The sequence below is a fragment of the Pelodiscus sinensis genome, unplaced genomic scaffold (assembly GCF_049634645.1).
Source record: "Pelodiscus sinensis isolate JC-2024 unplaced genomic scaffold, ASM4963464v1 ctg64, whole genome shotgun sequence".
Lineage (NCBI taxonomy): Eukaryota > Metazoa > Chordata > Testudines > Trionychidae > Pelodiscus > Pelodiscus sinensis.
Genome location: NW_027466015.1, coordinates 719191 through 734056, shown reverse-complemented (window position 1 = coordinate 734056; position 14866 = coordinate 719191). Strand labels below are relative to the sequence as shown.

Here is a 14866-nt window from a genome sequence, read left to right as displayed (position 1 = left end):
GCGGGAGCGGGGGCGGCTGAGCGCCGGAAGGGCTCTAGCGCCGCGGTGTCACTGGCCCCTCTCCCTGCTGCCCGGGCCAGGCCCGGCGACACCGCGGGCTGCACGGCTCTGAGCCCCGCTCTGTCCGCAGAGAGACGCCAGCCAGGCGCTGCTGTTCCTGAGCACCCAGCTCCTGCGGGCACCGCTCCTCGGCGCCAGGGGCTCCGCCGCCCGCTCGCTCTTCCAGGCCTTCGGCCACCTGCTGAGAGCCGCGGCCAGCAGCTCGCCCGCCTCGCCCACAGCCCGGCGCCAGGTGGGCCCAGCACGGGGCGGGGCTGAGCCCAGCCACACGGCTGCCTGCGGATCCGGCCCGGCGCCCTGGCTCCCCACCCCGCATGGGGGGCAGTCCGCACCCCACAGCGCCAGCCAGCACCTGCTGCCCCGCCTGGGCCCGCTCGCCTCCTGCCTCTCCCCCCTCCGCCTTCTGCCCCTCCCTGGGCCCACTCGCCTCCTGCCTCTCCCCCCTCCGCCTTCTGCCCCTCCCTGGGCCCGCTCGCCTCCTGCCTCTCCCCCCTCCGCCTTCTGCCCCTCCCTGGGCCCGCTCGCCTCCTGCCTCTCCCCCCTCCGCCTTCTGCCCCTCCCTGGGCCCGCTCGCCTCCTGCCTCTCCCCCCTCCGCCTTCTGCCCCGCCTGGGCCCGCTCGCCTACTGCCTCTCCCCCCTCCGCCTTCTGCCCCGCCTGGGCCCGCTCGCCTACTGCCTCTCCCCCCTCCGCCTCCTGCCCCTCCCTGGGCCCGCTCGCCTCCTGCCTCTCCCCCCTCCGCCTTCTGCCCCGCCTGGGCCCGCTCGCCTCCTGCCTCTCCCCCCTCCGCCTCCTGCCCCTCCCTGGGCCCGCTCGCCTCCTGCCTCTCCCCCCTCCGCCTTCTGCCCCGCCTGGGCCCGCTCGCCTCCTGCCTCTCCCCCCTCCGCCTCCTGCCCCTCCCTGGGCCCGCTCGCCTCCTGCCTCTCCCCCCTCCGCCTTCTGCCCCGCCTGGGCCCGCTCGCCTACTGCCTCTCCCCCCTCCGCCTTCTGCCCCGCCTGGGCCCGCTCGCCTCCTGCCTCTCCCCCCTCCGCCTTCTGCCCCGCCTGGGCCCGCTCGCCTACTGCCTCTCCCCCCTCCGCCTCCTGCCCCTCCCTGGGCCCGCTTGCCTCCTGCCTCTCCCCCCTCCGCCTTCTGCCCCGCCTGGGCCCGCTCGCCTACTGCCTCTCCCCCCTCTGCCTTCTGCCCCGCCTGGGCCCGCTCGCCTACTGCCTCTCCCCCCTCCACCTTCTGCCCCGCCTGGGCCCGCTCGCCTACTGCCTCTCCCCCCTCCGCCTCCTGCCCCTCCCTGGGCCCGCTCGCCTCCTGCCTCTCCCCCCTCCGCCTTCTGCCCCGCCTGGGCCCGCTCGCCTACTGCCTCTCCCCCCTCCGCCTCCTGCCCCTCCCTGGGCCCGCTCGCCTCCTGCCTCCCCCGCCCAGCGACCTTCTGCCCCGCCTGGGCCCGCTCGCCTCCTGCCTCCCCCCCCGACTCCTGCCCCTCCCTGGGCCCGCTCGCCTCCTGCCTCTCCCCCCTCCGCCTTCTGCCCCTCCCTGGGCCCGCTCGCCTCCTGCCTCCCCCGCCCAGCGCCTCCTGCCCCTCCCTGGGCCCGCTCGCCGCCTGCCTCTCCCCCCTCCGCCTTCTGCCCCTCCCTGGGCCCGCTCGCCGCCTGCCTCTCCCCCCTCCGCCTCCTGCCCCTCCCTGGGCCCGCTCGCCTCCTGCCTCTCCCCCCTCCGCCTTCTGCCCCTCCCTGGGCCCGCTCGCCTCCTGCCTCCCCCGCCCAGCGCCTCCTGCCCCTCCCTGGGCCCGCTCGCCTCCTGCCTCTCCCCCCTCCGCCTTCTGCCCCGCCTGGGCCCGCTCGCCTCCTGCCTCTCCCCCCTCCGCCTCCTGCCCCTCCCTGGGCCCGCTCGCCTCCTGCCTCTCCCCCCTCCGCCTTCTGCCCCGCCTGGGCCTGCTCGCCTCCTGCCTCTCCCCCCTCCGCCTTCTGCCCCGCCTGGGCCCGCTCGCCTCCTGCCTCCCCCCTCCGCCTTCTGCCCCGCCTGGGCCCGCTCGCCTCCTGCCTCTCCCCCCTCCGCCTCCTGCCCCTCCCTGGGCCCGCTCGCCTCCTGCCTCTCCCCCCTCCGCCTCCTGCCCCTCCCTGGGCCCGCTCGCCTCCTGCCTCTCCCCCCTCCGCCTTCTGCCCCGCCTGGGCCCGCTCGCCTACTGCCTCTCCCCCCTCCGCCTCCTGCCCCTCCCTGGGCCCGCTCGCCTCCTGCCTCTCCCCCCTCCGCCTTCTGCCCCGCCTGGGCCCGCTCGCCTACTGCCTCTCCCCCCTCCGCCTTCTGCCCCGCCTGGGCCCGCTCGCCTACTGCCTCTCCCCCCTCCGCCTTCTGCCCCGCCTGGGCCCGCTCGCCTACTGCCTCTCCCCCCTCCGCCTCCTGCCCCTCCCTGGGCCCGCTCGCCTCCTGCCTCTCCCCCCTCCGCCTTCTGCCCCGCCTGGGCCCGCTCGCCTACTGCCTCTCCCCCCTCCGCCTCCTGCCCCTCCCTGGGCCCGCTCGCCTCCTGCCTCTCCCCCCTCCGCCTCCTGCCCCTCCCTGGGCCCGCTCGCCTCCTGCCTCTCCCCCCTCCGCCTTCTGCCCCTCCCTGGGCCCGCTCGCCTCCTGCCTCTCCCCCCTCCGCCTTCTGCCCCGCCTGGGCCCGCTCGCCTCCTGCCTCCCCCGCCCAGCGCCTCCTGCCCCTCCCTGGGCCCGCTCGCCTCCTGCCTCTCCCCCCTCCGCCTTCTGCCCCGCCTGGGCCCGCTCGCCTCCTGCCTCTCCCCCCTCCGCCTTCTGCCCCTCCCTGGGCCCGCTCGCCTCCTGCCTCCCCCGCCCAGCGCCTCCTGCCCCTCCCTGGGCCCGCTCGCCGCCTGCCTTCCCCGCCCAGCGCCTTCTGCCCCGCCTGGGCCCGCTCGCCTCCTGCCTCTCCCCCCTCCGCCTTCTGCCCCTCCCTGGGCCCGCTCGCCTCCTGCCTCTCCCCCCTCCGCCTCCTGCCCCTCCCTGGGCCCGCTCGCCTACTGCCTCTCCCCCCTCCGCCTCCTGCCCCTCCCTGGGCCCGCTCGCCTACTGCCTCTCCCCCCTCCGCCTTCTGCCCCTCCCTGGGCCCGCTCGCCTCCTGCCTCCCCCCCCGACTCCTGCCCCTCCCTGGGCCCGCTCGCCTCCTGCCTCCCCCCCCCCGACTCCTGCTCCTCCCTGGGCCCACTCGCCTCCTGCTTCCCCCCCCTGCCTCCTGCCCCTCCCTGGGTCCGCTCGCCTCCTGCCTCCCCCCCCCGACTCCTGCCCCTCCCTGGGCCCGCTCGCCTCCTGCCTCCCCCGCCCAGCGCCTCCTGCCCCTCCCTGGGCCCGCTCGCCTCCTGCCTCCCCCCCCGACTCCTGCCCCTCCCTGGGCCCGCTCGCCTCCTGCCTCCCCCGCCCAGCGCCTCCTGCCCCTCCCTGGGCCCACTCGCCTCCTGCCTCCCCCCCCGACTCCTGCCCCTCCCTGGGCCCGCTCGCCTCCTGCCTCTCCCCCCCCGACTCCTGCCCCTCCCTGGGCCCACTCGCCTCCTGCCTCCCCCCCCCCGACTCCTGCCCCTCCCTGGGCCCGCTCGCCTCCTGCCTCCCCCCCCGACTCCTGCCCCTCCCTGGGCCCGCTCGCCTCCTGCCTCCCCCCCCGACTCCTGCCCCTCCCTGGGCCCGCTCGCCTCCTGCCGCTCCCCCCCCCGCCTCCTGCCCCTCCCTGGGCCCGCTCGCCTCCTGCCTCCCCCCCCCCGCCTCCTGCCCCTCCCTGGGCCCGCTCGCCTCCTGCCTCCCCCCCCGACTCCTGCCCCTCCCTGGGCCCACTCGCCTCCTGCCTCCCACCCCGACTCCTGCCCCTCCCTGGGCCCGCTCGCCTCCTGCCTCCCCCCCCGACTCCTGCCCCTCCCTGGGCCCGCTCGCCTCCTGCCTCCCCCCCCGACTCCTGCCCCTCCCTGGGCCCGCTCGCCTCCTGCCTCCCCCCCCCGCCTCCTGCCCCTCCCTGGGCCCGCTCTCCTCCTGCTTCCCCCCCCGCCTCCTGCCCCTCCCTGGGCCCGCTCTCCTCCTGCTTCCCCCCCCGCCTCCTGCCCCTCCCTGGGCCCGCTCGCCGCCTGCCTCCCCCTCCCGCCTCCTGCCCCTCCCTGGGCCCGCTCTCCTCCTGCTTCCCCCCCCTGCCTCCTGCCCCTCCCTGGGCCCGCTCGCCTCCTGCCGCTCCCCCCCCGCCTCCTGCCTCTCCCCCTCCCCGCTCGCCTCCTGCCTCTCCCCCCCACCTCCTGCCCCTCCCTGGGCTGCTCGCCTTTGCCCCTTGTCCGGGGCCCTGGTGACGTGGGCTGTTTGCTGCAGCTGGCGGAGGCGCTGGAGGACACGCTGGCCTCGCTCCCGGCCATACAGACGGTGCTCTGGGAGGACAGCGGCGCAGCAGAGGGGTCCGTGGCCGTGGCCTCTCCCGTGGCCAGCACCATGCTGAGCAGGTGAGGGGCCGGGGGTCTGGCTGGGGTGAGGGAGCTGCAGCCTGTTAACTCTGCCCCTCCCTGTCCCAGCCTCAACGCCTCCGCCCTGCCCCAGAGCTCCTACCGCCTGGCCCAGCCGGTGCCTCTGACGCTGGCCTTCCCAGCCACCGCCGCCTGGGGCGCCCTGCTCGCCAACCGCTCCCGCCTGCAGGTCCGGGTAAGTGGGCCCACAGCGCTGCCGGCTGCCGTCCCGTGGGCTCCTCGGGCCCCGCCTGCTGGGCTCAGGGCAGGCAGCTTGGTGCACAAAGCCCCTCCCGGCCTCACAGCCCCAGCATCGCCACCTGCCTGGGGCAGCTCCGGAGAGGTGCCGTGGTGCCCTCCCCTGCCCGGGGCTGAGCGCCTGGCGCTTCACTGCACGGTACAGCCGTGCCACAGGGCGTGGGCAACCGCAGGGCACCGGCCAGCTCTGCCCTCGGATTTCACCCCGCTGGTTACGCCTACCCCCCAGCTCAGCCCCTCCAGCCAGCCTGGGCTGCAAAACGAGCCCCCCAGGCCTGGACAGACAGCCCCTAGCAGCCCCGCACCACGGCTCAGACACACTCCCCCGGGACCCCGGCCTGCCCACACATCTACACTAGCGACGCCTCAGCCAGCGCAACAGGGGCGCGTCCTCCACTGCGGGTCTGCCATCGCGGGCCAGCCACCCCCGCCGCGTGCACTGGCAAAGCGGCCGTCTCTGCCCGGGGCGCCAGTCCGCCAGCGGGAGAGGGAGCCCAGGACCTGCCGCGCTCAGCCCGGGAGCCGAAAGCCGCCCACCTGCAAAACGCCTCCCAAGCGCTGCAAGCCTCCTGCAAACAGCCGGCTCCAGTGCGGGCTGGGGACGGGCGCCTCTGCATCAGCACCCTCCCAGCTCTGGCGCCAGGCCGGGGGGGGGGGGGTTATTGCTTCTCTGGGACGCAGCCCAGCACAGCCGGGATGAGGTTACAGGAGTCAGACCAGGCAGCCTCAGCCCCCTTGGGGTAGGGGGGGTCCACCGGCTCCCCCAGGACTCTGCTTGGTACCTTCTTTGCATGTTTTCCAAGCCACCCCCTCCCTGTGTTCAGACCCTGCCCTGGCTGGGCGAGAGCCGTCTGGGCAGTGCTACAGACGCAGGCCAGTAGGGGTCGCCCACAGCCCACACAGCGCCCAGGGGTGCCCCCAGCGTGGGCCCAGGGCCACTAGCGTAAACAGCCCCCCACTACGTCACCCTCCATCGCGGGACTCAGCCCCGCCGTCCCCGGCCTCCGCTCCGGCTCGCCTTCGTGGGCTGCGCCGGGCGATGCGCAGCCTGTGGCCGGGCCCCGGGGGCCGTCACGCACATTGCCGGGGGCTGGCGACACTGAAGAGCAGGCCGGGCAGCCGCCCGCCAGGTGCCGAGCCCTGCCGTGCGGCCGGGGGACTGGCCTGGCCTCCGTGACGCCCGAGGGCCCTGCCAGCGCTAGGCTGCAGGGTCTGCACCTCGGCGCCTGCGGCCAGGCCTGGCGTCGGCCGAGACGGGCCCGCGCGTCCGCAGGGCTCAGCCAGCCCGGGCCTGGGAACCGCTCGCTGCTCAGCCCTCGCTCCGGGGCCACAGGCTTTGGCTGCCCCGCCCCGCTGGCAGGACACCCTCTTGCTGACGGTCCCAGGCCTCAGGCCCCTCTCTCCGGCGCCGCGCTGGGTGGGGTGCAGGGGAGTCAGCCCCCCGGGCATTACGCCCCCAGGGCCGGCCCAGGCCTCCTCCGCTGGGCACTTCCCGGCCTCAGCTAGCGCCAGCTGGAACCGCAGGGTCCGGCAAGTGGAGGGCGCAGCCCCTCCGCTCCTCTGTGCTGCTGCGGGTGGCGGCTCTGCAGGCAGGGCGGGGCGCCCAGCCACGAGGCAGCGCAGCTGGAAGGGGCGATAGCGCAGCCCCCGCGCACCAGCGGGAAACGCTGCTCTCCCCTCCCACCCGCGAGCCAGGACACGAGGCCACGAAGGGCCGGAGGTCAGGGGCCGTGATGCATTTCTCCTGGCCAAGGGTGGGGGGCAGTTGACACAGGCAGGGGCAGGGGAGCCTGGCGCAGGGGGGCGCAGGGGGGTGCAGGGGGTCCTGGCGCGGCGGCCGTGCCCCTCGGGGGGGAGCTGGCCGGTCGGCGCAGGGGGGGGCAGGGCAGGGGGTCCTGGCGCGGTGGCCGTGCCCCTCGGGGGGGAGCTGGCCGGTCGGCGCAGGGGGGGGCAGGGCAGGGGGTCCTGGCACAGTGGCCGTGCCCCTCGGGGGGGAGCTGGCCGGTCGGCGCGGGGGGGGCAGGGCAGGGGTCCTGGCGCGGTGGCCGTGCCCCTCGGGGGGGAGCTGGCCGGTCGGCGTAGGGGGGGGCAGGGCAGGGGTCCTGGCGCGGTGGCCGTGCCCCTCGGGGGGGAGCTGGCCGGTCGGCGCGGGGGGGTGCAGGGGGTCCTGGCGTGGTGGCCATGCCCCTCAGGGGGGAGCTGGCCGGTCGGCGCGGGGGGGCAGGGCAGGGGTCCTGGCACAGTGGCCGTGCCCCTCGGGGGGGAGCTGGCCGGTCGGCGCGGGGGGGCAGGGCAGGGGTCCTGGCACAGTGGCCGTGCCCCTCGGGGGGGAGCTGGCCGGTCGGCGCAGGGGGGGGCAGGGCAGGGGTCCTGGCGCGGCGGCCGTGCCCCTCGGGGGGGAGCTGGCCGGTCGGCGCGGGGGGACAGGGGAGCCCAGGGCAGGGCCGCTCAGGCGCACTGGTGAGGCCGAAGCGCTGATCCGTCCGGTCCCTACACGGCCCTGGGGGCCAGGCTGCCCCGCTCAGGACCCGCCAGGATTCCACCCGGCCCGGGACCGTGGCGAGAGCTGGCCCCTGGCCTGCCCGTGTCACAGCCCATCTCCCAAGCGCTGGGCCCAAGGCCTCTGCGGGCGTCCTGCCTCCGGACAGTGGCCAGTGCCAGGGACACCCCCCGGCAGGGCCCCGCCTGCTGACCCGCCGAGTCCCGCTGGGGCCCATTGCGCCCAGCCCAGGGGAGGGCACTTCAGAGGCAGCGCTCGGCCGACCTGCAGTTCAGGCTCTCGCTGCTCTAGGTGACAGTCCTGGCCGTCAACCCCTTCAAGCACCTGGACAGGACGCAGGTCGGGAGCGTCGGGGACGTCGTCCTCACGGCCGGCGCGGAGCCCATCAGGGTGCAGGGCTTGGCTGAGCACATAGAGGTGCGTCCACTGGGCAGCCAGGCACCTCTGCAGGGCTGGGAGCTGGGGCACAGGGAGCCGGGAGTGGGGCCCGGGGAGCCAGGAGTGGGGCCGGGAGTGGGGCATGGGGAGCCAGGAGTGGGGCCGGGAGTGGGGCATGGGGAGCCAGGAGTGGGGCCGGGAGTGGGGCCTGGGGAGCCAGGAGTGGGGCCGGGAGTGGGGCATGGGGAGCCAGGAGTGGGGCACGGGGAGCCAGGAGTGGGGCCGGGAGTGGGGCACGGGGAGCCAGGAGTGGGGCCGGGAGTGGGGCACGGGGAGCTGGGACTGGGGCACGGGGAGCCAGGAGTGGGGCACAGGGAGCCAGGACTGGGGCCGGGAGTGGGGCTGGGACTGGGGCACGGGGAACCGGGACTGGGGTCGGGAGTGTGGCACGCGGAGCTGGGAGTGGGGCCGGGAGTGGGGCATGGGGATCCGGAAGTGGGGCACGGGGAGCCAGAAGTGGGGTCGGGAGTGGGGCATGGGGAGTGGGGCACGGGGAGCCGGGAGTGGGGCCGGGAGTGGGGCACGGGGAGCCGGGAGTGGGGCCCGGGGAGCCAGGAGTGGGGCCGGGAGTGGGGCCCGGGGAGCCAGGAGTGGGGCCGGGAGTGGGGCACGGGGAGCCGGGAGTGGGGCCGGGAGTGGGGCACGGGGAGCCGGGAGTGGGGCCCGGGGAGCTGGGACTGGGGCACGGGGAGCCAGGAGTGGGGCACAGGGAGCCAGGACTGGGGCCGGGAGTGGGGCTGGGACTGGAGCACGGGGAGCCGGGACTGGGGTCGGGAGTGTGGCACGCGGAGCTGGGAGTGGGGCCGGGAGTGGGGCATGGGGATCCGGGAGTGGGGCACGGGGAGCCAGAAGTGGGGTCGGGAGTGGGGCATGGGGAGTGGGGCACGGGGAGCCGGGAGTGGGGCCGGGAGTGGGGCACGGGGAGCCAGGAGTGGGGCACGGGGAGCCAGGAGTGGGGCCCGGGGAGCCGGGAGTGGGGCCCGGGGAGCTGGGAGTGGGGCACGGGGAGCCAGGAGTGGGGCACGGGGAGCCAGGAGTGGGGCCGGGAGTGGGGCTGGGACTGGGGCACGGGGAGCCGGGACTGGGGTCGGGAGTGTGGCACGCGGAGCTGGGAGTGGGGCCGGGAGTGGGGCACGGGGAGCCGGGAGTGGGGCACGCAGAGCCGGGAGTGGGGCACGCAGGGCCGGGAGTGGGGCACGCGGAGCCGGGAGTGGGGCCGGGAGTGGGGCCCGGGGAGCTGGGACTGGGGCACGGGGAGCCAGGAGTGGGGCACAGGGAGCCAGGACTGGGGCCGGGAGTGGGGCTGGGACTGGGGCACGGGGAGCCGGGACTGGGGTCGGGAGTGTGGCACGCGGAGCTGGGAGTGGGGCCGGGAGTGGGGCATGGGGATCCGGGAGTGGGGCACGGGGAGCCGGAAGTGGGGTCGGGAGTGGGGCACGTGGAGCCGGGAGTGGGGCACGCGGAGCCGGGAGTGGGGCCGGGAGTGGGGCACGGGGAGCCGGGAGTGGGGCCGGGAGTGGGGCACGCAGAGCCGGGAGTGGGGCCGGGAGTGGGGCACGGGGAGCCGGGAGTGGGGCACGCGGAGCCGGGAGTGGGGCCGGGAGTGGGGCCGGGAGTGGGGCACGGGGAGCCGGGAGTGGGGCCGGGAGTGGGGCACGGGGAGCCGGGAGTGGGGCACGCAGAGCCGGGAGTGGGGCACGCAGGGCCGGGAGTGGGGCACGGGGAGCCGGGAGTGGGGCCGGGAGTGGGGCACGCGGAGCCGGGCTAGAGTGTGGGGCCACCTGGGAAGTGCTTCCGGGTGGCAGGTCTTCCAGCAGTCCCGTTGCTGAGCACAGGCCAGGCGTGGGGCACGTCTACACTAGCCCCCAGTTCGCACTCCCTGTTATCTCTCCCGGAATGGGGTGAACAGTATTTCGACTTAGGGCTGTAATTGGCAGTTCCGGGTCCCTGCCGCGTGTAGCCGCGGGCTCGCAGTCCGGACTTGTACATTTCTAAAATGGCGACCGGCCGGGAAGATGCAAATCAAGCGCGGAATATTTAAATCCCGGGCTTCATTTGCAAGTTCGAATGCCTCCATTAGCCTCCCTAGTTCGAACTAGGGGCCTAGTGTAGACAGACCCATGTAGGGTTACCGGGTAGACCCTCCCCCCAAAATACTGGACACACTTGATCGGGGGCAGGGGGCTGGACAGGAGGGGGGGGCGGAGGAAGGGAGGACGGGAAGCAGAACTGGGGTGGGTTGGGGGCCGTGGGGCTGGACAGGAGGGGGGGCGGAGGAAGGGGGGCGGGAAGCGGAGCTGGCGGGGGGGGTGCAGCCACTGGCCGCAGCTGGACTCCAAGGGGCCGCGCCCCCGGCAGGCACTCCCTCGAGTTGCTAGTAGAAGCTGGACGGGTGGGGGCGGGTCTGGGAGCCACTCCCCCCGCCCGGCTTTTGCACCAACCAGAGGCTCCCAGCTGGGAGGTGGGGCCGCGATTGGCGCTGGGAGCCTCTGGTCGCGTGCAAAAGCCGGGTGGGGGGAGTGGCTGGGAGTCCCGGACCCCCTCCCCTTTTGCACACGACCACAGGCTCCTAGCACCAATCGCGGCCCCGCCCCCGCTAGGCTTCCCTCCGGTGCCCAGCCGGGAATTCAGAAAATACCGACTTTGCGCATTGCACGTGTCCCGTATTTTCTGACTGTTTCCACCGGCCAGAGGGCGCAAGTACCGGCCTGTGCGGTAGAGAACCGGACACCTGGCGCCCCTAGGAGGGTCCCGCTGGATGTTGGGTGTCAGATCAGGGGTCTCGCCAGGCGACTGGGCCTTGGGCAGTGGTGGGAAGTAGAGAGGGACGGTGCCGACCCAGCTCTGCCTCGTCGCCGAATGGACGGGGCCATGTGAGCCTGGGCCTCCCATCTCCAGCGCCCTGCCCCACCCCGGCCAGTCTCCGGGCACCGGCGCCAGGCCCAGCACCCCCTGGCGCCTGGGAGCCCAGGCCGGTGCCGTGGGGCAAGCACCTGAGGCCCTGTGCCCTGGCAGATCGGGCTGTGGCGAGAGGAGCCCCCCGAGACGAGCTCCACCGGCCTCAGCACCGGCACCGGGGAGTTTGTGATCCAGGTGAACATCACATCCCCCGAGGCAGCCCTGGTCGTCCGAGTGCTGCCCGACGCCCCCCTGCTCCTCCGGCTGCACCTGGGCCTCCTGCACCCGCCCAACGGCACCGGCACCCTCCTCAGCACCACCCTGCCTACGGCCCACGGGCAGCACCCGGGTAAGGCCCAGCAGCCAACCCCCGGGAGCATCCCCCGCTCCCCTCCCGCCCCAGCCTGCCCCCCCGCCGCTCCCCTCCCGCCCCAGCCTGGTCCCCCGCCGCTTCCCTCCCGCCCCGGCCTGCCCCCCCGCTCTGCCCTCCTGCCCAGGCTGGGCCCCCCCGCCGCTCCCCTCCCGCCCAGGCTGGGCCCGCCCACTGCTCCCCTCCCACCCCAGGCTGGGCCCCCCCCGCTCTCCCCTTCAGCCCAGGCTGGGCCCCCCCGCCGCTCCGCTCCCGCCCCAGCCTGGTCCCCTGCCGCTTCCCTCCTGCCCAGGCTGGGCCCGCCCACTGCTCCCCTCCCGCCCCAGCCTGCGCCCCCCCGCTCTCCCCTCCCGCCCCAGCCTGCACCCCCACCGCTCCCCTCCTGCCCAGCCTGCACCCCCACCGCTCCCCTCCTGCCCAGCCTGCCCCCCCGCTCTCCCCTCCTGCCCAGCCTGCACCCCCACCGCTCCCCTCCTGCCCAGCCTGCCCCCCCGCTCTCCCCTCCTGCCCAGCCTGCCCCCCCCGCTCTCCCCTCCTGCCCAGGCTGCCCCCCCCGCTCTCCCCTCCTGCCCAGGCTGGGCCCCCCTGCTGCTCCCCTCCCGCCCCAGCCTGGTCCCCCCCGCTGCTCCGCTCCCGCCCCAGCCTGGTCCCCCCCGCCTGCCCCCCCGCTCTCTCCTCCTGCCCAGGCTGGGCCCCCCACTGCTCCCCTCCCGCCCCAGCCTGGTCCCCCCCCGCTTTCCCCTCCTGCCCCAGCCTGCCCCCCCGCTCTCTCCTCCTGCCCAGGCTGGGCCCCCCCACTGCTCCCCTCCCACCCCAGGCTGGGCCCCCCCGCTTTCCCCTCCCGCCCCAGCCTGGTCCCCCCCCCCCACTCCCCTCCCGCCCCAGCCTGCCTCCCCCGCTCTCCCCTCCTGCCCAGGCTGGGCCCCCCCGCTGCTCCCCTCCCGCCCCAGCCTGGGCCCCCCCGCCACTCCCCCTCTCCTGCCCCCCCACTCTCCCCTCCTCCCGCCCCATCCTGGGCCCCCACCAATCACCCTCTCCTGCCCCCCCACTCTCCCCTCCTCCCGCCCCATCCTGGGCCCCCACCAATCACCCTCTCCTGCCCCCCCACTCTCCCCTCCTCCCGCCCCATCAATCACCCTCTCCTGCCCCCCCACTCTCCCCTCCTCCCGCCCCATCCTGGGCCCCCCGCCACTCCCCCTCTCCTGCCCCCCCACTCTCCCTCTTTCACCCCAGCCCTGATGCTTCCCCACCCAGCCGAGCGATTGGTGCTTTGCCCGCAGGTGACAACTACACGTGGGTAGTGCCTCCCGCAAGGCTGCAGGGTGGCCCAGGGCCCTACCACATCCGGGCCGTGGTACAGCAGAGCCCAGCGCAAGAGCTGCCAGGCCCCGTGACCTACACCATCACCACGCTGGCCACACAGTGCCACTTCTGGGACCCCCGCCAGCAGGCCTGGAGGCAGGACGGCTGCCAGGTGAGGAGTGGGCAGCCTGGGGCCAGAGAGCGGAGCCAGGGCTGGGCGTGGGGCTGGTGCTACGGCCATTCAAAGCACACGAGATCTTTTCAAGGGGGGAAGGCAGCAGGCCGCATTTCCTGAGAATCCAACAGTAGCATCTGCAGGTCAGTCAGTCACTCACGCCCCGTGCACACCGTCCCGCCAGTCGCCGCCATAGTTACCAGTCCAAGTCTGGACCAATCCAGTGGCCACATTGATCGCAGAGGGGAGCCGGGCTCTGGCGGTCGCGAGCTGATGCTCCTGGAGTTGTGGCAAGACGAACCCAAAGTTCCATGGCAAAGCAGCCTGCTTTTATAGTCCCCTTTCCCTGTTGAAGGCTGTGGGTTCTGCTGTCAGTCTGTGACCGCTTGCTCCTTAATCGGTGTTAGCTTTTGAAATTAACATTCCAAAACACCCCCGAGAGGTCGGCCTGTCCTGGCCTGTTAATCAGTTGTCTTTGGGGGTGCCAGCCTTCACCTTCAGAGCCGTCAATCTGCCCCCTTCCTTGATGCGCACTGATGATTTTCTGACGCTGATGAGTCTGTCTTCACCCCGTGTTCTCCCGCTTCTCTCTTGACCATCTGGCTTTAATGACAGCCTTCTCGCCCTCGCTCTTCCTGATGCATACAGCTCTCATGCACACAAACAGCCTTTCACAGAGCCCCTCTAAGGTATGCAGCCAGCAGTGTTTTATATTGGGGAAAAGCAAAAAGCATTGGAAATTGAACCTTACTGACTCTTGTCACCAGAACAGTTCACATGTGGCTCAGGCCTTCAACATTCCTCTAATCTTAGTAACAGAGACACAGTACAAGGGCCTGCCTTCTACTTACTAACCCTTAAAACACGGACGTGTGCATTTACCTAGCGGGCCTGTCCCTGCCTTGACACCGGTCCGGCAGGATGAAATGAAGTCAGACATTACTACATACTAAACCTGAAATAGAAATATAAAAGCCCACTCCGACACCAGGGCTGGGGAGTGGGGCCAGGGCGCGGGGCTGGGAGCGGGGTGGGGGTGGGGATGGGGCTGGGAGGGGGCCAGGAGCGGGGCCAGGGCTGGGAGTGGGAGCAGGGCAGGGAAGGGGGCAGTCTGGGAATTGCCGCTGTGTGGGCAGGCGTCCCAGCAGCTCTGCCCCCAGGAGCGGAGCCGGGCGTGCGAGCTCTGAGCACTGGGGCTTGTGCGGGACAGCAGGAGACCCAGTGGCCCCGCCTGGCGCTGCCGGAGGGAAGGGAGCCGCCGGGACCTGCCTCCCTGGCCCTGGTGGAGGGTCCTGGCAGCCGAGGGCTGCAGGCAGGGCGCTGGAGCCGCAGGCGTTGGGAGAGGAGCTGGCACAGCCCCAGGGCGGGGCAGCCAAAGCCCTTCCAGGCTGTCCAGTGCGGAGCCATGGCCAGACGGCAGCCGCGCCTGCTGAGCCCCAGTGGCTTGGGGCTCCGGCTCAGCCAGGGCAGGGCCAGGAGTCAAGGGGCCTGTTCTGCAGGTGGGGCCTCGGAGCACCGTCAGCAGCAGCCAGTGTCTGTGCAGCCACCTCAGCGCCTTTGGCAGCTCCTTCTTCGTGGTGCCCAGGACCGTGAGGGTGCAGGACACGGGCAGGCTGCTCCGCAAGGTGGCCAGCAACCCCGTGGGGGTGGCCCTGCTGGCCAGCCTGCTGCTGCTGCACGGACTGGCTGCCGTGTGGGCCTGGAGGAGAGACCAGGCGGATGGGAGAAAGGTACCGAACACGACCCGGTGCGGGTGACGCGCTGAGCAGCGCCCACTGGGAACCAGCCAGGCACGCAGAGCTCCAGCCCCTCGAGTGTCAGGGGCGCTGTGGAGACAGGCACGCGCGCGCCGCAGCGAGACTGCTAGGAACCATTAGCAAAGGGGCAGAGACTAGCCTACTGCCTCTATGGAAACCATGGGATGCCCACAGCTGGAACCCTGCCTGCAGATGTGGTCATCTCATCGCAAAAAACAAATACGGGCATTGGAAAAGGTGCAGAAAGGGCAACAAAAAGGACAAGGGGTTTGGAACAGGTCCCATGTGAAGAGAGATTAAAAGGACGGGGACTTTTCAGCTCAGAAAAGAGGAGACTGAGGGGGGATATGATAGAGGGCTATAAAATCATGAGAGGTGTGGGAAAAGGGAATAAGGAAAAGTTATTTACTTGTTACGGCAATATAAGAACTAGGGGTCACCACATGAAATTAATAGGGAGCAGGCACAGTCAACCTGTGGAACTCCTTGCCAGAGGATCATAAGAAGGCCAGGACTTTAACAGTGTTAGATAAATTCATGGAGGTTGGGTCCATCAATGGCCGCTGGGCAGGATGGGCAGGATGGTGTTTGTCAGGGCTGGGGATGGGCGACGGGAGATGATCACTGGATGGTTCCCTGCTCTGTTCACCCCTCTGA

At 73.3% G+C, this 14866-nt stretch overlaps 1 protein-coding gene across 1 annotated transcript in view; it reads left to right on the top strand.

Moving 5' to 3' along the window:
• PKD1L3 (polycystin 1 like 3, transient receptor potential channel interacting) overlaps nt 1–14866 on the top strand; it is a 53075-nt gene that overhangs the window by 13343 nt on the left and 24866 nt on the right. The window contains exons 7-13 of the mRNA XM_075918206.1: nt 131–292; nt 4384–4511; nt 4581–4707; nt 7561–7686; nt 10723–10954; nt 12256–12449; nt 13952–14182. Coding sequence (XP_075774321.1) covers nt 131–292; nt 4384–4511; nt 4581–4707; nt 7561–7686; nt 10723–10954; nt 12256–12449; nt 13952–14182 — 1200 coding nt within the window. The remainder of the gene's footprint in view (nt 1–130; nt 293–4383; nt 4512–4580; nt 4708–7560; nt 7687–10722; nt 10955–12255; nt 12450–13951; nt 14183–14866) is intronic.